Consider the following 20728-nt stretch of genomic DNA (forward strand, 5'->3'; position numbering starts at 1 on the left):
CTAATCTTCCCCTATATAGTAATTTTACCTATTTGAAGTATGATGATACCCCCTCGTTCTTGGCTTCTCTAGATCAAACAAGCACTGTGCTTCCAGTCTTTCTTCACAGGTCGTGTTTTCTAGGTCTGTTTACTTGTCTTTTTCTCTGCTGGGCTCTCCCTCGTTGGGCCACATCTTTCCTGAACTACGGTGCCCCAAGCTGGTCACGATACTCCCCGCCTCAGTCTTCTCTTCTCCACACTGAATAATTCTACCTTTTTCTGCTTTGCCTTGTAAGTCAAGTTTCCAAAACCTCTAATCATTTTTGTCCCTTTATGCTGGATTCTTTTCACTTTGCCTACATCTTTGTGAATTATGGTGCCCCAGATTGGACACTACTCCAGGTGAGGCCTCACTGTGTTCCTCCGCAGCACTGAAGAAGCCCTTCCCTTGATGTCAGTGGGCTCTGGATCAGGACCATGGTGCTGCTGAGCCAGCTGAGACCCAACTAAATAGTCAACTCCATTTAGTGCATTCCTATTTTCTTGCAAAGCTGCTACTTCCTTATGGTTAGAGCGGCAGCAGGTGGTGCTGGCGAGCCAAGTCTTAGCTCCTTGCAGGGAGGTACAGCTGAACTCACAAAAAAGAGCGATGATCAGTGACCCAGCCAGGATGTGTAATGGGGCAGTGGGGGAACCTGCAGGGAAGGGAGACAGCTCAGGAGCAAGAAATGCATGCTCCACATCAGTGCTGTGCTCCCTGTAGACCCTGAGCTAGGGGCTGAACAAGTGAATTGGCTTTATGATGGGGTTTCACCAGGGTCTACAAATGGCATGGTGCAGTTCCCTGCTGTAGCAGGGTGCTGGGCTTGGGGTCAGTAACTTAGACTGTGCCAGCTCCTTTCCAAGACCTGAGGAAGGGCACTTTGTGCCTGACAGCTTGTTTAATTTCTCCCCCAACTCTACAGTTTGTCCAATAAAAGATCATAGGAGAATAGTGCTGGAAGGGGCGTCATGAGACCATCTAGTGAAGGCAGGATCCTTTTGACTAAGCCATCCCAGCCAAGTCTCTGTCCAACCTGCTTTTGAAAATTTTCAAGGGGAAATTTTACAACTTAGAATATCACCAAACCCTGTTACTTCTCACACCTGAGCTCAGGGAATCGATTCTTGCTTTTCTGAAATGCACTGCGCTGACCTGCTGTGTATAAAATCGCTAAGCTCTTCTTCCTGGGCAGACTCAGCCCGGCAGTCTGCAAACCCCACTCAAACCTGACCCGTGCTTAAGCTCCAGGTCTCCGATCTGGAGCAGGCTATGGCAGAGCTGACGGATCCTCTCCTGAAGCGAACCGACTTGCAGAAGGTCTGTGTGCTTGTGCCGATGCCCACCTTCGTCACCATTTATCACGAGGGTCCTTGTGCATGTGTGCGTGAAAGTGCGTTTTGACCTGGCAACAAATGTGCTGTTGCTAACTCTTGTGACTTTATCGTGACTCTTGGTGACTTCCTTAAAGCTGCAGGACCCAGAGCCACGTGAATAGGAGGGGATCTCAGGGTTCATTTTTTTTTTTTTTAAAAGATTGTTTCTAGCACGCCTGGCTGTAGAGGAAACCCTGTGAAGGTGACCTGGGCATATCATAAAGGTTCAACACCCCCCAGGGCCTTGCCTGCGGCTCACCTCATTGCTTCGACTCTGGCTGGGGCTGCGAGCTAGGTTTGCTTGCCTACGTGCAGCAATCCTTGTGCCATTATTGCAAGAAGAGGCCCGGGCAGGCACCTCGAGGGAGAGGGGCACTTCACTGGGACGGCGGGGGGGCCCTGCTTCACCTGCTCCTCCGTTTCCCTTCCTGACCCCCTCTAACAGCAGCCAGGTTTTCAGTCTAACCCCCCTGCATCTCCTGCCGGCAGAGCTGTCCTGTATCTCTCTAGCAGGCCAGACTGTTCGGCCGCATGTCGGGAGCGGGAGGTCAATGTGTAACGAGAGGCACGGCCGAGGCGTGCCCTGCGGTGGTGTGCGGGGGCTAACGCCAGCAGTCAAGGTCTGCGCAGGGGTCAGCGGTGCAGAAGCGGTGCCATCGTTCCCCGGGACAGCAGCCCGTGAGACCGCAGGAGAAGCTGAGCTCCTCTTCCCCGCCACCCCCCTGCCCTCCCCGCACCTCCAGCGCTGCAGGATGAGGCCCTGGCTGCTATGGGGGCTGGCGGCTGCGTTGGTCTTCGTGGTGGTGGCCGGCACCGACGGGACGGATGCCCCGGCGACGCCTGGTGGAGTCGAGGAGGAGGTTTGTGGGTGGGGAGGGGGAGGTGGGTGGTGGGTGCTCTTGCCAGGCACCGGGCGCAGGGAGCGGGGTGCTTCGAGATGCAGAAGAGGCGAAGCCCCGGCTGCTCCTCGCAGTGCTCGTGCGTGTGCCCCCGTGCCTGTCTGCGGCGTGCTGGCCCCTGCCCCGTGGCTCGCTCCTGTGATGCGATCCTCTCTGGACCGCAGGGGCCGATGCTCCGCGGGCCGAGGGCCGGACTGAAGGGCTGGTCCGTGCAGCCCGATGCCCCGTCTAGCTCTGACCTGCACTTGCAGCATGGCGGGGAGGCCCTCGGCCCGATGCCCCTGTTCCTCTGATATCAGCAGGCTCGTGCTGCGTGTGCCCCTGCCCCCGGGGCAGATGCGACCGTCCGTCGCAGGCCTCGGCCTGGGGGCAGTCCTGTTTCCGCTTCTGCTCGCGCCTCTCTGCTGTGGGTTTGCTGCCCCTGCCCTGTCCCAGCGACCACTTCCACTGCTGCAGTGGGGCTATCCCCAAGTCTGTCACCTGGCATGGAGCTGGGGCTGTACCTGCTTATGTCCCAGCCCTGGAGAAGGGCATCTGGTGCCTGCAGCTGTGTCCAAAATCTCTCCTTGCCTGTGCAAGCCTGCTTGAAACCTCCTGCCATGGCTTCACTGACAACGGAGCTCCCTGCTACAGCACGGGTCCCATAAGAGAGATCACCAAACGCAACCGGCTCCTGCTTGACCCTGGGACAGCTCGGTGCCAGGGAGAAGGCGCCCAGCAGAGATTTGTTAGAGATGGGGACGTTTGCAGCCAGTGAGAGGATTATGGGAAGAGTGGAGGGAGGGGGACAACTGCCCCATGCCCCCCCCCAGACTGCCTGATAGTACCCCTGCCCCTCCCAAAACAGCGCCCTCGTATCTGCAGCTTGGCCCCACCCTGCTCCCCGCTACGCGAGGGGCTTCCCAGGTTGCAAGCTGCCCCGCACGTCCCCAGGCCGGGGAGGGATGGAGGTGCTGGGCGAGGGGGTGGTGCTGACCGGGCCTGTTGGACAGCACGTCCAGATCGTGGGCTGTCCAGTGCTTCACCAGCGATTGGCTGAAGTTCTCCCTCGCCCTCTCCCCACCCAGGGCCATCCCCGGTGGGCGGGGGGGCTCTGCTCACATATTTGTGCGACCTTTGGCAGTGGCTGGGGGTTTGCAGGGCAGGGGTCTATTGCCAAACTTGTGCAACAGGCAAACCCTTCTTCATGGACTCAGCCAAGAGCTGCTTTTGGGGGGAGGCAGTGGGGTCAGATTTAACAAGCCCTGTCTCGCACCCCAAGGGGCTTTAGCTGTTTGCACTTGGCAGGTTTTGTTTGCCGCTGACGCCTCTGTCCTGGCCTGCAGGACCCTGCCACGGGTCCTGTCCTGAGATCAGGCACGCTTTAGCTCCTGGACAATTTTGCAAACTAACACCCCGGCCCCTGTTTCAGTGCTCCGGCACTGCGCGCGGTCCTCGGACCCTGTCCTGACCTCCGACGCTGCTCGGACAATCAAAGACGAGCCCTGCAGGCTCCCCAGCCCCCTTAGCACTCGGCGGTCTCATCTCGTCTGCAGACAAGGGGCTCGTGGAATTCGTGAGCGATGATGAACGCCCTCCGCTAACGAGCTCTGGTGATAACGGTCAGGCCCGTCCCTCATGCCAAATTGTTTCTATCCCCAGGGTCAATGGTCACAGGAGGGACGCAGCAGCATGACAAAACGCAAGCTCAGAAGGCCCTGTTCTGGCTGCTTTTCTATTCTGGGAAACGTGAGTAGAGGACGGGGCAGGCAGCCAAGCGCTGGGTGCACCTCAGACAGGGCCGACCACGAAACGATTAGGGCCCAGCTACACGTCAGCTGGGTAGAAACCAGCTAGAGAGCTGTTACACATTTTCAAGCACTAACATTATAGCTGGTTGGCTCTTTTGATAGCTGGACAGTCATTTGTATCCTGTGATAATTCATTTGCAGATGTGGCCAGTCTAACTTTATTGCGCGGTTCACTTTATTGCGCACTTTATAGCGCGATATATGTAGTGTATAGCAGGGGCTTTAGAGAAAGAAGCTGGACGCTGTAGATCAGGGTCTGGGAAATGGGAGACTTGAGGTGCAAGTGAACAACACACAACCACCAAGCTGGTGCCAGTGCAAACCCGAGTACGAACAAAGCGGCCTGGCAGGGGGACAGCCGCCCCCACGCCCCAACCCAAGGGGCGAGCTCTTCACAAGCCGTCCTTGTGCAGGGCTCCCAGCAGTTTCCACAGGACTCGGACCAGGCTCAGGGTGGCTTTGCTTAGATAAGCCTAGACCCTGAGGTTGGAAAGGATGCTGGGGGCCCTCTAGTCCCAGCCCTAAACCACCCCAGACAGATATCTGCCCAGCCTATGTGTGAACCCCCCAAATCCCACACTGGGCATCTCCAGCTCTAAGCTGCAGGGACTGGGAGAGCGCAGAAGTGGCCCATGACAGGCCTCAGGCCAGGCTGCAGCTGGAGTCTCGCAGACCCCCCAGGCAGAGGCCTGCTCCCCTGCTGCACGCTCCGGGGTGTGGGCATGTCCCTTTGCTGCATCATTGGTTGCTTGATGCAAACACAGGGGAGGCTCCTCTCTGCAGTCGCCCCTCCGCTCTGGGACGTCCTTGGCCAGAACCCGAGCCTGGATGACTTTCAGAAGTGCTGCAAGGCAGGCATTGACCAAAAAAATTAGGACGAGCCGTTGTTCAGGCTGTCACTGCTTGTCTGGATGTTTTAGCTCCTTTTCCAGTTGTTTTGCTCTGTTTGCAAGTGATCTCTCTTTTTTTATTGCAAGCCACCCTAAGCCCTCGTTGGGAAGGGCGGCATAGGAATGAAATACATACAAAATCAAATAAATACTGGTGACGCTAGGCCCAGAGGCACTGGAGAATCCCTCCTGGAGTCTCCTCCCTATGGGAGCTTCTGTCTGGGTCAGACCTGTTGTCGAGGTCAGGGCTCTCCTGGACTGTTGTGCGTCCTCTGGGAAGTGTGAGGCCTCCCCTTTAAGTGGCCAGTGATGCTATCTTTGCACAGCAGCTGCACTACCTTTCAGCTACATGGTTGGTGTCACACAGACCTAAAACCAGGGGCTGGATTGCAGACTACAGCACAGATACCACAAGTGAGAAGCATCCTTGCTGATGTAGAGCCACCCCACCACGGTGCCCTTGCACCCCAGCTCTCCCCAGCCCCAGGTGCCCTTTGCTGTCCTCGGGGCTCTGAGGTTCCTCAGGGCAGCCTGCGCCCCTCCTCCTTTGCAGCACCCAGCCAGGAGGGAAAGGCAGGGATGGTGGGGACCCAGCCCACAACCCAAGGAACTGGGGTCGGTTGGTTCTTGTCACTCCCTGTACAGCAAGGACCTTTCCCCAGCACCCGAGGACCCCCAGGTACAGCAGAGCCGGTGCGCAGAAAGCTGTGAGCTCCGATGAGCAACCAGGCAGCAAACCTTGTTCTGTCTGAAACGTGGAGGGAGAGCCGAGGGGCCAGCGTCCTTCCAGTCTGAGCCCGCGGTGCAGCCAGAGCCTGCGCTCCCAGAGAGGGCACCGGGGCTCCTGCCGGGACAGGGTGCATGGGAGGGGAACAGGGCTGAGACGTGTTGTCACCGACACTCAAGATCACCCCATGAGCCCACCCCAGTGCCCTGCTGCCCCTGCCCCCACAGTTACCCAGTGACCGCACTGAGATGGGTCTCCAGTTTAATAGTTTCACAGTTTATTAGGGGCTGGAAGGGACCTCGCAGACCAAGCGACCCCAGCATGGTGACTGTTCAGTCTCCAATGGTCTCCTTCTGCAGGATTCAGAGTCCAATGTCCGAAAGAGAAGGACACTCTACAGAGCCGTATCAGCTAATAGGACCACAGAGCGTGGCCGCTTTAGCCCTTTCATTCAGAAGCCTACTAAGCCCCTCAACACACAGCCGGAGGTGAGCGGGAGGAGACGGCGCGTGCCAGAACAAAAGCCATGCGATGAAGCCCCTTCCCTGCGTGATGGGTGCAGAGAGCGTGGCGGTGCCCAATGCCTGGCCTGCTTGGGAGGCTGCAGCAGCGATGCAGCTACAGCACGTGCAGGGGGACAGGGGATGTGGAGGTGTCTCGGGAGGAAGGGCACGGGGGGGTCTGCTGTGCTTCAACCCCTTCTGCCACCGGTTCTTAGCCTGGTACTGCCCAGGCTGGGACACCAGACGGACAGAGCAGAGACAGCCCCACCCACAGCCATAACCCCGCAACATACCCTCTCATAGGAGCATCCGCTTGGAAGGGACCTCAAAAGCCATCGCACCTTGCACGAATGCAGGAATGCTACTGCTACCCTATCCCTGCTCAAAGCATGAGCAGCCACCTCCTGAAAGCCTGCAGAGACCCAAACTGCAAGGCATTTTTCCCAGGGATTGAATCTACATCTACACTGCTGCAGTTTGAAGGCATTGCTTCACATCCTGCCTTCTGCAGCAAGGGGGAACAGTTATTCTCCCTCTTCTTTAGGGCAGCCCTTCAGATATGCAAAGATTTCTGTCATACTCCCTGCCCTGTTGCAGAAAAGTTACCTTTTCTGCAAGCTCATCGTGCCCAATTTTTTTAAGCTCTCCTCATACAACTGCCTTCCACCACCTGGGTCACTTTTGTCTCCTGCCCCTAGACCCTGTCTAGCTTCTCCACATCCTTCTTAAAATAGAAAGCTTGGCCAGAACTGCGGGCAATACCATATTATATTTCCCCAGCAGTGGCTTCCTACAAAAATGTAGGAAAAAAGGTTTTCCAGAGTCACGGCCGACATGGAGGCACGGAGCAAACCTTCCTGGAAACAGCACATCTAGGAAGCGCGCCATCCCAGGAGACCGTCTGGGAGAGGCAGCCGAAACTTCTTGGTGTGGCAGGGTAGCAAACGAGGCTAGGCCCCAGCCCCTTGCAAGGGCAGTATTGAGATTTTTACTTCTTCACTGTTCATAGTTATTTATAGAAGTTCCTTTAAATGCGCCAGCGCAGTTTTCTCACTGAAGTATGACAGATTGCAGTCAGCAAACTTCCCTAAGCCAGCTCGGCTGCTTCTGCAGGATACGTGCTCAGCCAAAAGCCACTGCAGCTGTGAGCGGACTAACACGGGGCTCTGTCCCCTCTGCTTTCCTGGGGCAGAGACACCTTGGCAGCCATTAGAGCAGTGTCTACATGCTTCTATTCCAGCAAAGAAAAATCAGCATCTCTGCCTAGGACACTCCCCAGGTTGGGAGGGCCGTGCTCCATCGCGAGTTAAGAGCCTGTTCTCTCCCATCCTGCACATTGGGCTGTTCTTCCAGAGGTGCAGCGCCTTGCATTTATCTGCCCTGAACTTTCTCCTGTCTTGTCTAGTCCAGCTCTCCAACCTGTCCAGATCCTTTTGAATTCTACTCCTTTCCTCCAAAGCGTTTTCAGTCCTTCCCAATCTTGTGCCATCTGCAAACTAGATTGGGAAGCTCTCTCTTCTGGCATCCAGGTCACTAATAAATGCATTAAATCACATCAGACTACAGCAGAAACCTCTGGAGCCTCAAAACCTGCTATTCTGACCCGGATTCACTGATAATTAACCCTGTGTAGGGGTTTAGCCCAGAGGAGAGCTGTGTCACTATTGATGCACTAACAAACTTCATGAACCCACCCCTCTCCAAGCACCCAGCCCTCACCCCGAGCCCACCTCGGTGTTACCTGGTGGAGCAAGGTCTCTCATTGTTTCTTTCTGGAGCTTCAGGGGGAACTACACAGGCAGAGGAGGGAACTCAATGGGACTCGGAAACCCAAACCCACCAGAAAGCAGTTCAGGCCTGGCTCCGTGCACATGTTCAGCTTGAAACCTGCTGAGCACCTCCAGGTACCGTTGGTGCTGGGGCGGGAGGAGGGGGCCGTGACTCCAGAAGGGAGCAGCGAAGCCCCTTCCCTGCGTGCTCGGGTGGAGAGGGGGCACATGCACCCGGAGCCCTTGGGAAGCTGGGTCAGCGATGCAGGGAGAGGGGAAGGGGTGTTCCTGGGGGGGTAGGTGTCTCAGCAGGAAGGGCATGGGGACCCCCCGAGCACCCCAGCCTGGGGCTGCGCAGGGGAGAAAATGGACAGTGGCTAGGGGCACGTCAGAGACACTCGGAGGAAACACTCACGCTTCTATGCCAGGGGCTTGGGGGCTGCACTGCTGGTCACCACCCAGGGGCTCGGATGCCAGATGCCCACTGCTAATCAGCCGGCCCATGCCCTCCCCACTGGCATGAACCAGGCTTTCAGGCCCCATCCTCCCGCCTGCTGCTGGCTCCCATAGGGCCTTACAGTCCCGCTAGAGGAACCCCCTCCTCCATCCCGCTGTCTGCGCTACACGAGCGTGGTGCATGTCTCACCTGCCAGCACCCTGGAGACGACCCAGCAGGAAGCTTTGGGTCTGGGTGCGAGGCTGCAGGGCACCTAGGGAGAGGTGGGTCCCCTGTCAAGGGCTCCTCGCTGGCAGGACATGAGCTGTGCAAGCAAGGCCCAGCCCTTCTGCTCTCCTTCCACAGCATCGCGACCTCCTGCTGGAAGTCGGTGGGGAGGTGATGGGGGCAAAGCCAACTGGGCTCGAATCCCATGTCCCCTGCTCCGGCTGCTACGGCCCCCTGAGCACCCCCAAGGTAAGGTGTGGGGTGGGGCCATGCAGAGGCCTGGGGTGGGGTGAGTGTCACCCCCAGGTCACTCCACGAAAGCTGGTGACTCTCCAGGGGGTCCTAATCATGCCGCCTGGCCACAGCAATGGGATAGCTATAGCACCGCATGCCAGGGCCTGTTGTCTCCACGGGCGGTGGGCTACGTGATAGCCACCCCTGCACCCACACCTCAGCACAAAAGCTGCTTTGGGGCCCCCCCCGCCACACCCTGCACCCTTTGGCAGAGTTTCTCAGCCTGCACCTTGGTGACTCGCGTCTGAATCTGCCCCGTGGCTTCAGCAGCGGTGACCTTCAGGACACATTGACTGGCGATGCACTGTCAATATTGACCCGCATGAAGCCAAGGTTAATAATTAGCACAGGGCACAATGAGTCCTGGTGTTTATGGGAGCAGAGGAGTCAGCGAATGCACCGACAGTATCCTTCACGTCTCCACGAGACAGCTCTGGGTGCTTCTCGCCTGCGACGAGGGACTTCTCATATGGGGAGGGCTAGAAAGCCCATATGACATGCGCCCACCCAAACCTGGTCTGTTTGGGAAGGGAGATGAGGCAGGCAACAAAAGGAAGGTGTCCACAGCGGACACGGGAAATAATGGACTAACATTTCAACGGGGAGGATTTTGGTTAGAGGTGGGAAGAGCTGTCTCGCGCTGAGGGTGGGTCAGCCCTGGGACAGACACCGAGGGAGGTCGTGGATGGAGAGTCTCCATCGTCGGCTGCGATGGCGGGACAGGCATAATCCTGTCTTGGGCAGCAGGGGAGCTGGACTGAAAGGCCTCTATTGGCCTCTTCCAGCTCTGTTTTTCTAGGATTTTAGGGCTCTCATGAGACAAAATGAAAGAGCCAGCTCCCAAGTGCTGCGAGGGGGCTCAGGGCTGTCACAACATGACTCAAGGCCGTGGAGACGTGGCCGATACCGGAAAATCCTTCCCCTGCAGGGAAAATACGTGACCAGCCGCGGTCACAGCACGTCTCTCTCTGCCCCGTAGGATCAGCGCCAGAGGAGAGATGTCCAGACGTCTCGGGGACCCAGACCCACAAGAAAACCCGAATCCTCCGCGAGAGGCTCGGTGCGGTGAGCGGCGAGGCGGGCGGGAGCAAAGAAACCCTGTCCCTTATCTAGGGCATCAGAAAAGACGTGATGCACTGGCTGCTCTTGGCAAGCCAGGCCGGGCAGCCGGAGGACGAGCCCGGGGAGAGGGGCTGGGGCCGTACTCCGGGGAAGTGCTGGAAGGGGACAGGAGTTGGCTCCGTGCCCCGTAACCATTAAGGAAGCCTGTCCATGTCCTGACTCCCCCACACTGATAGGCAGCCAGCCCCTGCCCTCCACCGTGGCCCTCGTGCCCCACCAGCTCCTGCCCCGCTCATGCTGGCTCCCCTCCACTTCCCAGTGGGGCACAGTCGTCTTCCTCCCCTCCGTCGTCCTCCTGCGCCAGGAGCGGCACTGGGCCACACCGATGGCGTAAGTAGGAGCAGCTCCTTACTCCCGCTGGCGTTGACCCTCTGCTCGCAGTGAGACTCACGCACGTGCCGTGGTGGCTGCCGAGGAGCAAGGGAGCTGCAGATGGGCTGGACCTGGGAAGAGGGAGCTGGGAGGTGGCCTTGCCACCAGCTCCCTGGGGAGTCGCACGCCCACTGCGGACAGAGGTTTAGGGGGCCGGGGTGGACCACAGCCAGAGATTCAGCTTTCAGGCTTGCACCGCAGCTGGGCTGGAGGCTAACCCTAGGGAGCAGCGTAAACGCGGCGCTGGCTGCAGCTTTTTAGGGTTGAAGCCTGTCAAAGAATAGCCACCGAGCCCTCTTCTGGGAGGGAAACTGAGGCACCGAGGAGTCGCAGGTCAGGCAACAGAGCCCGGGTGAGACGCCGAGAGTGCCTGGCTCCAGGCTCACGTGCCGGTCACCTGCCTCTCCCCACAGTGCCGCGTCCCAATGCCGCAGGCTGTCGCCCTCCCACCCTGCCCCGGCATGCAGCGAGTGGCAGGTGCCGCGGCCCCATGGCTCACCCCTCCATCTCCCTGCAGGCAGGGCCCCCTGCAGAGGGGCTGCTGAGCACCAGGGCCAGGAAGGAGGACCGGCGGCCCGCAGCGGGGAAGCGCAGGGCCAAGGCGCGAGAGACCGTGGCCAGCTACTGCACCGGCTGCTACTCCAACCTCATGCTGCGAAGCCCCCCGGCTGCCCCCGATGAGAAGGGGGGCAAGGGGCTGAGCAAACATTAATCACTGCCCTTGCTGCCCTGCCACCGGGGCCTCCGGGTCTCCCACGGCACAGCCAGGGAGCAGCCCAAACAGGAGCCTTTCCCTGCCCGCTGAGCTTTGGAGCTCAGTCAAAATGGAAACCAGATTCCCCTCCAGGTTGTGCCCGGTGGCTGGCACAGACGTGCCCTGGTTTCCCGGCATGAGATGGAGCAGAAGCAAATATCTTTGTCTGGGTCCCGCCAGTCTCCCCCCGCCTTGTTCCTCACCGCGGCAGGCCGGAGGGCACGGCCGTGCCGGGGTCGTGGGACCAGACTTGCTGCTGTCTGGTGCTCGAGACTAATGCTCTGTGCTTTGCAAAGCCACATCAATAAAATCAGCTTGAGAAAGAGCCGAGCCCGTCGGGTGAGTGTGCGCGGTCCGGACGCGGGACCGACCTGAGAGCGCCGGCACACGCGCTGCTCCACGCGACCCGCTGCAGCGCTCCCGCCTGGGCCTGGCCACGGCTCCGTGTCCTCGGTTATCCCCAGCATCGATGGCAGGGAAGAGGTGGCCAGAGACCACAGCACGGGGGGGGGGGGGGGATCTGGGCCGGCACCCTGCAGCGCCTCCATGTTCCTCCTCGACCCGCGAGACCACGGGCACGCGGTGGCAGACTGGGCCTCTGCTCTGGGCGGACCAGGTGCCCGTGTCACCAGGCCACCGTGGCAGCTACCACTGCCCAGGACCCTGTCCCCCCCAGACTGGCCTTTGCTCTGCTGGTGGCCTGGTGGGGCTGAGGAAATGGTTACCTGGAGTCCTGGGGGGAAAGGAGGGTTGGGAGAGCGAGGCGGGTTTTGCAGCCTCACAGCTGGTACCGTCCTGCGAAGCGTGCCAGGGGCACCGCCACTCCCCAGTGATGCTCAGCCCCTGCAAGCACCGGGGCAGCAGTTATTTGTGTTTCCCGTGCAAAGGGCTGCAGGAAGCAGCTGATAATGGACCGGCAGATGATGGACCAAGCTCCAGAGACAAGAGGCACGGAGGAGAGGAAGTGTGCTCCTGGCGGACTCCCCAAGTTGCTCAGCTCTGGTTTCTTGCTGTGAATCAGTGCTTTTTTGCTCACTGCATTTTTTATCAGGACATGTAGTGGTCGGCGAAGCCTGCACCTCCCAAGGGCCTTTGCACTGCCTTCACTTTACTACAGCCTAGCATGAGCAACACTCCCACATCAGCCGATCGAAAGGAGCCATGTGCCAAGGGTCTCATTAGTTCCCAGTGAGATCCATGGAGCTGCCCAGGTTGGGGCTAGGGGGTGCTGGGGTCTTTTTCTTAGTGACTGTGAGGCCGTGTTAGGTGTTGCAGAGCTGTTGTGATGTGAGGGGGTGAGTGAAGAGATTGCACAGCTCTCTGCAAAGGGTCAAATGCTGCTGCCTGCCCCCTGGCTGTAAATCCGGAGTACAGGCCAGAAGCGAACTAAGAGGCATTACTGCACAGCCTGACTGACGTCGCTATTAACTCTGCATTACTCTGTTTAAATCCGTGAAGACCCCACGTGGCTAGGGTCACCCAGTTCAAATCCCTGGAGAAATGCACGGACCCCTGCTCCGAACCCAGCCCACACCGGTGCCCGTCCAGCCTCTCCTTGGACCCTCCACACCTCCCCAAGCAGCTCGTGCCACTGTCCTGCTGCTCTGACACACATGAGATTTTTTTCCTCAGACTTCATCTGAATTCACAGACTCACAGAAAATCATAGAAAATTCCCTGTGCTGTTGATCGAGCCCCCTCTCCTGCCCTGCCCTCCGTGGCAAGGGACAGCGGCTGTTCCCCGTCATCGCTGCGGCAGCCCTTAGTCTCGGGGAAATCTGCTGTCACCTCACCCACCACCCCGCTGCAGCCTTCTTTCCTGCAAAGGAGATACGACTTTTGTAAACCCAGCTGAAGGGAGGGGAGAACCTGGCCCAGAAAAGTTCAACTGTTCTGCAGTATATTTTATCACCGTAATCGTGTCTGGTACAAGGGTGTTACAGAGATGAAGCACAGCGGGCATCTGGTTGGTTGGCTCTGAAGCATTAGCACAATAAACACGATTAACCATAGTAATGTTGGGGTGATGCTGGCTGGAGACCTGAGATGACACACGATTAACCTCTAGAGATTAAAACACAGACAATGACAAAAATAACAAAGAGAGCCACAATGGCCAAAAAAATCCATAGACATTTTTTAGAGATGCGTGGATTCACCTGTTCCCTGACTCCCTTATATCTTCCCATGTGGTACCTCACTCTCTCTTCGGTTAAGCTGGACTCCAGATACATCTCGTTGACATAAAAGCTATCTCCATTCTCCTGGACCATCCTCTGGATCTTGCCTATCAGCTCAGTGACCTGCTTGTCCCGTTCTGCCTCGGTCGCTTTGTTGTTGAAGGCGCAGTATCGCTCTCCGCATGTATAGATCAGGGCCCGGAGGTCTTTGTTCTTTGAATATCTCACATAGTCCCTCACGGCGTCACCCCCCAAGTCTTCTTTCCGGGTGAACAAGACGATCGTGTGCCTCAGGACCTCCATCCCAAACACCTCCTGGACACGCTTCACGGCCTCCTTGTCCTCCTCAGTGTAGCGGCCCAGCTGGGTCACCAGCAGCACCGCGTGGGGGCCCGGGTGGGAGAGCGCGATGCAGCGCCTGATTTCTCGGTAGGTTCCTGCACCGCAGGCGCGGGGGTTGAACAGGTCCGGGGTGTCGATCACTGCGATTCCCTGTCCCCTGTGCTCACCTTGCCCTTTTTCACACTCGGTGGTTACTGCCTTTGCCCCAAGTTGGGACCTGAACTGGTTCCTCCCAAGGAGGGTGTTTCCAGTCGCGCTTCTCCCAGAGCCGCTTTTGCCAGCGAGGATGATTCTCAGCTCGGAGCTGCTGCGGGCACCTGCGGGATGGGAACAAGCCTGATGGTCACAACATCTCGCACAGGCAGGAGCGATTAGCGGGAATTGTATACAATTCTGAATGACCCCCAAAATGACTAGAGCAAATCTTCTGTTGCAAAGAGCTCAGAAGCGGAGCAGGGCAGGAGGTGTTTGACCCCGTGGATGCCCATTCGCAGGCCCTGGGTTCATCATGGGAAGCGTGTGCAGGTGTTTGAACACCTCGCAGTGCTGCTATTGTGTGGGACCCCGGGGCACCCCGGAAGGATCTCCTGGCACCCCCACAGACTGAATGTCCCTGGTTTTGAATCACTGGAACAGGCAGAGGTGACAACTGCACCGGCATCGAGGGATGCAGATGCCAGCTGTTGCAATGCCACCGTTGTGTCCTCGTGCTGTATGGGAGCTGGGGTTTTTTGCAGCCACGGGGCATGTAAACCCTAAACCTGGCAGACCATCCCTCCTCCAGGTGAGCAAACTACAGCAGTGATAATGTGGCGCTTCGGGTGACTGTCTTACCACTGAAAGCCCCTTCTTCTCTGGCTTGCTTCCCTTCCATCTTGCCCTGAAATATAGGAAATAAACAGTGTTATTCGAGGCCTTGATGCTCAGAGTACGCAACGACAGACTCATTTTGGACAGGGATCGCTGGGCTGTGCTGTGTTACTTAGGCACATCGTTGTGTAAGAGGAAGCTCTGAGCCATGCCTCACTGGGCCGTCTGGTGACACGATGGCACGGCTGTCACCGTCGTCCCTTCTGCCCCTTCCCGCCCACCGTGCGTCACTCACTTGTTGCCTGGTGCCTTTAATTATCTCAGGCTCTTTGGAGCAGGGCTTCTCTCCCGTTATGTGTGCACACCCCGCACCGTGGGGCCCCGATCCTGACTACTGCAATACAGATAATAAAGTGACAGTTTGTTATCGCGCCGCAAAGTCATCTACCTAGATGCAATCGGGGCGACCCTCCCCTCTGGCCTAAGCCTGGTTGCTTCAGAGCAAGTGCGGTCTGTGAAATGAACTGCTGGTGGATTTTGAAAGCGGGCAGCCTCACGGCCTCCGGAGGAGAGCGATACAACCCATCGCTACGCAGCACGGCTGCTGCCAACCTGACAGTCCTGTCCGGCGTGTTCTTCCCTCGCGTTTTCACACACCTTTTGCATCAGGACAGGGACTGAGCTCCAGTTTGCTACAGGGGCACCTGCTACAGCTGCATAACTCCGGCTGAGCTGTGTTTTGTACATGCAGATGGGACGTCTCCCATTGTGCGTGCAAAGTCAGAGGAAACCTGCATTAGAAAGGACCTCAGGAGGTCACATGTAATCCAGCCCCCCGCTCAGGGCAGCACCTTCCTGCTCTAGACCGTGCTCGACAAGTTCTTATCTAAGATGTCTGAAACCCGCACAAACAGCCCACGCACGCGGCTACCAACGCCCAACATATCACACGCACCCTTTCACTTGCCCCAGGTGAAGCAGGGGAACGAGGGCACTAGCAGTGTCCTGCCATTGTGAGGCCAGAAAGGAGTTTGTTATAATATATTGGAGAGGTCCCAGGAGGAAGGTCCAGCCTCTTGGATAAAGGAAGCATGCACGGCCCACGTCTTCCTTCCCACCAGGCTATTACCCCTTCCCTGCTGTCACCGTCCTTTCACCGGGGATCCAGTGCCTCCACCAGCCCTGCATTGCCGGAGGGCCTGCAAACGAGCTGAACGTGGGTGCAAGGCTTTTTCCTCACCTGGCAGCAGGGCCCTCCAAGGGGCTGGCTGCTTCTGGCGACAGGCACCCTACGCTCCTGCCCAACCAATAGTTCAGCTCCAGCGGAGCAGGGGAGGCAATCCTCACCCCGAAGAGCCTGCAGATTGGCGGGGAGGGCACTTTTCTGGTACGTGGGGTGTGTGAAATGCTCTCTCGCTCAGCTGTGGTGGTTCCAATCCTGGATATGTGCTCTAACCACTAGGTCATGGGGCAAAAGGGAACAATCAAGCTTCAGGACCCTCTGGGTGTGCCTGCCCCTGACACTTACCCACTCTGTTTGTCCCAGGGAGTCATAAGTGGACATTTCTTTCCCAAGATAAAAGACGTTACGGAGCTTTCTCCTGTAAAATGGACAAAATTGCTTAATGTACCGGCAGCTAAATGCCAATGCCAGTCCCCGTGTGCTGCATCGTGTCTGTGCAAGCGACAGGGAGGTTTTTGCTGCGGCGCTTGGATTCTTCCCCAACATGACTCTGGTCCATGCCAGCAGTTTGGACGTCCTTTTTCTCACCACAGGACGTCCAAACTGCTGGCACGGGTCAGAGTCATGCCACTATATTGCGGGCATAAGATCAGCTGCAAACAGCAGATTCAACCACAAAAAAATTCACCTTAGATCCTTAGACGCACATTCAAAGATCTCCCAGCAATTCTTCTTGCAAGTGTGTATTTATACAAGGCCATAAAAGTGCCTGGCATTTTACCGAAGGATAGAAGACAATGGGGATTTTGAATGCACAAATAAGACATCTGCCCGTCACTGAATGCCAGGGAGAATTAAACCCCAACCTGACTATTGCTCCTTTGAAAATCTCCCTCCTGGTCCCTGCTGCGTGAGTGTAGAAGCTGATAGGAGGCGATGGTGTTACTTTTAACTGAGCTCTGTGCTTGTAGTTCCCGTCCAGTAACTATCACTAAATGGGAATCCAAGAATCCAAGTAAAGGTGCGATTTGCTTTTCAAAATGCATGATTTCCTGCAACGTGTAGACGGCTGTACCTTGTAACTGATATTTCCCAATGTTACCTGATCATCTAAAGAAGATAAAATAGCAAACTAGAAAAATAGATTCAGATACTTAAAGTTAACTAGATCAACTCAAATGATTCCCAACATAATTATTGAAAGCGCTGCTTCAGTTATCTAAGTCTTGCATCTAAAACTGCAAGCAGACAGAAACACAGGATCTGGACAGCACAGCGAAGACTGAGAGCTGCTTCCTGTCTTCCTGTGAGCCCCCAACATCTCCCTGTCACAGACTCACAGCAGTCGGGTCGGAGGGACCTTGTAGATCTTCAAGTCCGACCCCTGCCCGGGCAGGAGAAAAACTGGGCTCAAATGAGTCCAGCCTGGTAGGCATCCAGCCTCTTCTTAAAGCCCCCCAGGGTAGGAGCCAGCGCCTGGTTCCAGCTCCTAGCCGCCCTGACCGGGAAGTTGTTACGGATGTCTGATCTAAACCTCCTCTCCGACAACTTGTGGCCGTTATTCCTTGTTATGCGGGGGGGCGCTGGGGAAACAAGGTCTCCCCCAAACCCTTCTGGTCCCCCCTCGTGAGTTTATAGACAGTCACCAGGTCCCCCCTCAGCCTTCTCTTGTGGAGGCTGAACAGGTTCAGGTCCCGCAGCCTCTCCCCGTAGGGCCTGCCCTGCTGCCCCCGATCATGCGAGTGGCCTCCTCTGGACCCTCTCCATGCTGGCCACATCCCTCCTGAAGTGCGGCGCCCAGAACTGGACGCAGTACTCCAGCTGCGGCCTGACCAGTGCCGCACAGAGGGGGAGGATCACCTCCCTGGACCTGCTCGAGATGCACCTGTGGATGGAGGACAAGGTGCGGTTAGCCCTGCCAACCGTGACCTCGCATTGTCGGCCCATGTTCATCTTGGAGTCAGTAATGACTCCAAGGTCCCTTTCTGCCTCTGTGCTCTCAAGCAGGGAGTTTCCCAGTCAATAAGTGTGCTGCTGATTTCTACTGCCTACGTGCAGCACCCTGCACTTGTCAGTATTGAAACGCATCCTGTTTATGTCAGCCCACTCCTGTAACCTATCCAGATCTTGCTGCAGTCTTTCCCTCCCTACTAGCATGCTCACCTCCCCCCAGATTTTGGTATCATCAGCAAATTTAAACAGGTTGCTTTTCACCCCATCGTCCAAATCGCTGATGAAGAAGTTGAACAGTGCGGGCCCCAGGACCGAGCCCTGGCATACTCATTGCAGTAGATCGAGGGCTGGCCTGAGAGAAGAATGGCCTTGCAGTCCCTTTGTGCGTCCCCCAGCCCGAGCCATCGGGGGTTTTGGCTCGCAGCCTCCCTGGTCTTTAGCTGTGCTTTCATTTCTAAGAGAGTTTCTAGCCAGTTCAATACCATAATTCTCTACCTCTTTGCTCCAAATTGTCATTTATGTATGCCTTTAGTACCCTTCTTTGCAGGTCTCTGTATGGTCTCATGACTTCCAGAATAAGTGCCCTGTTTTGATATTTTTACAGTTTGCATTAAATCCATTGATAGCAGCCTTCAACTCCCTGAAGGGGAGTTGCAAAGAGGATGGGCAATTCAGGTGGGAAGGGACCTCAACTTCCCCGGACTGGTGAGGAGAGGCTGAGGGACCTGGGCTGATTTAGTCTGGAGAAGGGGAGACCGAGGGGGATTGAACAGCAGCCGTCACCTCCCTGCAGGGGAGCTGCAAAGAGGATGGAGCTGGGCTGGTCTCAGTGGGGGCAGACGACAGGACAAGGAGCAATGGGCTCAAGCTGCAGCAAGGGAAGTTGAGGTTGGTTATTAAGAAAAACTTTTTTCTGAGGAGGGTAGTAAAGCACTGGAATAGGTTACCTGAAGAGGTGGTGAAGTCTCCATCCTTGGAGGTGTTTAAGACCTGGGTAGACAAAGCCTTGGCTGGGATGATGTACTTGGGGCTGGTCCTGCTCTGAGCGGGGGTTGCACTACATGTGACCTCCCGAGGTCCCTTCCCACCTGAGTTTTCCATCCTCTTTGCAACCCCCCTTCAGGGAGGTGAAGGCTGCTATCAAATCCCCCCTCAGTCTTCTCCAACTCCATCTCCAGACTCAGTAAACCCAGCTCCCTCAGCTTCTTCTCACAAGTCCCGTGCCCCAGACCCCTAACCCTTTTCATTCTCCTGCGCTGGACTCTCTCCAGTTTCTGTAGTGGGGACCCAAAGCAGTCCTGGTTATGCAGCTGTACTTTCATCCAATTTGGCTTTCTAGACAGTTCAGTACATTGTCTCTGCCCCACAATCCCTCTCCCCTTCCTCACGCTACCTTTAGGGAGCTGCTCCAGCTGGGAGACCAGATCAGTGCTTCACCTTCAGCTTCTCCGGTGTTTCCAGTTCCCTCCTCATGCTCCAAGCAGCTGGCCTTGCACAGAAAAGACCAGGCTCTTCTGATTTCCTTTTACTTCTCCTTTTTAACAACAGCTTTACATGAACCCTGGATTAAACTGGTGTGAAAATGAAAAAAAAATAGAGATAGTGATGTGGTGGTGGAAACTCCCATCCACGTACAGGCAGGGGGCTGGGCTGCTGCTACCGAACAGCCACTAATCTTTGCTACGTGAGCTGCTCTGAATGCTACAGGAAGTGGAGGGGTGTGTGGGGGGGTGAGTGTGGGCGTGGGGGTGCAGAAGGTGCAGCAGAAGATAAGTGTCTTCAGCATAAGACTCGAAATCTCTGCTGCTTATCTGTGACCAGCAAGAACCGGGATGAGCAGTTGAAGCACCATCCCTTCCTGGCAAAAGGTGGATGTACCTGACAGGACTTTCCAAGAGCCACATTGCACCCTGGGGTGGGAAATGCACCGTGCATGGAGAAGCAGAGCTGCAGAAGAACGTGTAAAAGCCTGTTGATCTCTATCCCAACTCTGCAGCTGGTCCAAGATAAGATACCTCCAAAGATATCCTCGTCTCTGCTAGTGTTTGTCATCATCCGACAAGCTACTGACAAGCTGAGCTGGCCTTTGGGCAGCCCAGAGGGGGAGGTACATGGGACCAGGAGGATGAGAGCAAGGTAACCTTGGTCCTTGTGTAACCATGTGTAAGCTTGCATGGTGATAACTTAGAAAGTCTTTATCCCCGGACCCTCTCATGGACAGTGAGGCCTGCTCCATCCTCCCCGAACAAAATAGCGGGCCAGGGTCCCAGCCCCTGCTAGGTCTCTTTCATGCTTCGCAATGGCACAGCTGGGAATCAGCCTCTGGGCATGCACACCCTGAATAACAGCCATAAATCAGCAGTCTAACGCACTTCTCTTTTAGAGTATCATGCAACAGGAGTGCCAAGAAATAACAGTTAAAAGAAAGAGAAGGGGCTGTAGACATAGGGGAGGAAATGGAAACCCTCCCACCCCCAACTAAGAAATAACAGGAAACCAGAGAGATGGAAGATAGCGAGGTCCAGGCCGAGGGCAGCAGTCCACCCCCTTCGCTGCATCAAATGCTCCAAAACACGATTACCAGTCCAGTAGTGTGAATCTGGGCTGTCCTTCGTTTGGCTTTTCCCGGGGAGATGGTCAGGTGTTTCAGGACTTGCCGTGCCAAGGGGAGTGCAGGGATCCTGGAGAAAACCCACACTTTACTTTGGTCTCCATAAAGACGAGAAGCATTTGGGGGTCTCACTGCAGTCCTGGTTAGTCCAAGCACTGATTAGCGCATACACTGCTCACGCTAAGGCTTTGCTACGGCATTGACCGGTGTCGGCACATACCAGCTGAAGCCAGACTCTGTGTGCAGGGACTGGCACAGGGTAGCCAGATGATACACAATGTGCAGCTCTTCCAGGAACGGGAGTCAGGTCTTTAGAGCATGAAACCAAATGAAGAACTAAAAACCCAGCTGTCCTTACACTTCCTGAGGACTCTTCGCTTCTCAGGCAGTTTTTCGTTGGTGCAGTCATGTGTCGCCTCTCTGCCTCCTCTCCTCCAGCCCATGTGACACGGCTACAGAAAACGGATG

At 56.5% G+C, this 20728-nt stretch overlaps 2 protein-coding genes across 9 annotated transcripts; one reads left to right on the forward strand and one right to left on the reverse strand.

Annotated features, from left to right (window-relative positions):
• The first annotated feature begins 1853 nt into the window (after window positions 1-1853).
• On the forward strand, window positions 1854-11506 carry LOC149865225 (uncharacterized). Of its 5 annotated transcripts, none has more exons than XM_090048111.1 (8): window positions 1854-2257; window positions 3938-4024; window positions 6063-6191; window positions 7991-8110; window positions 8778-8888; window positions 9913-9998; window positions 10315-10385; window positions 10945-11506. In XM_090048111.1, the coding sequence occupies exons 1-8, from the start codon at window positions 1949-1951 to the stop codon at window positions 11106-11108; spliced, it is 1077 nt and encodes a 358-aa protein (XP_089904237.1). In that variant the 5' UTR covers window positions 1854-1948; the 3' UTR covers window positions 11109-11506. The 5 variants fall into 5 exon arrangements, with proteins under 5 accessions (XP_089904237.1, XP_089904241.1, XP_089904242.1 ...); XM_090048115.1 differs by having other exon boundaries at window positions 1861-2257; window positions 9913-9993; window positions 10945-11108; XM_090048116.1 differs by lacking the exon at window positions 10315-10385 and having other exon boundaries at window positions 1904-2257; window positions 10945-11108.
• A 1554-nt stretch (window positions 11507-13060) lies between these two features.
• On the reverse strand, window positions 13061-20577 carry LOC149865226 (GTPase IMAP family member 2-like). 4 transcript variants are annotated; one of them, XM_090048131.1, is made up of 6 exons: window positions 20231-20577; window positions 19043-19220; window positions 18597-18639; window positions 16042-16114; window positions 14538-14583; window positions 13061-14020 (listed from the first exon to the last, which is right to left on the reverse strand). In XM_090048131.1, exons 4-6 carry the CDS (start codon window positions 16075-16077, stop codon window positions 13239-13241), a joined length of 864 nt encoding a protein of 287 aa, XP_089904257.1. In that variant the 5' UTR covers window positions 16078-16114; window positions 18597-18639; window positions 19043-19220; window positions 20231-20577; the 3' UTR covers window positions 13061-13238. The 4 variants fall into 4 exon arrangements, with proteins under 4 accessions (XP_089904257.1, XP_089904258.1, XP_089904256.1 ...); XM_090048132.1 differs by lacking the exon at window positions 18597-18639 and adding an exon at window positions 14809-14907 and having other exon boundaries at window positions 20231-20576; XM_090048130.1 differs by lacking the exon at window positions 18597-18639 and having other exon boundaries at window positions 20231-20330; window positions 20481-20575.
• Between the last annotated feature and the right edge of the window lie 151 nt (window positions 20578-20728).

Source organism: Crocodylus siamensis, chromosome 5 (genome assembly GCF_052110815.1).
Source record: "Crocodylus siamensis isolate JL-2025a chromosome 5, ASM5211081v1, whole genome shotgun sequence".
Classification (NCBI taxonomy): Eukaryota; Metazoa; Chordata; order Crocodylia; family Crocodylidae; genus Crocodylus; species Crocodylus siamensis.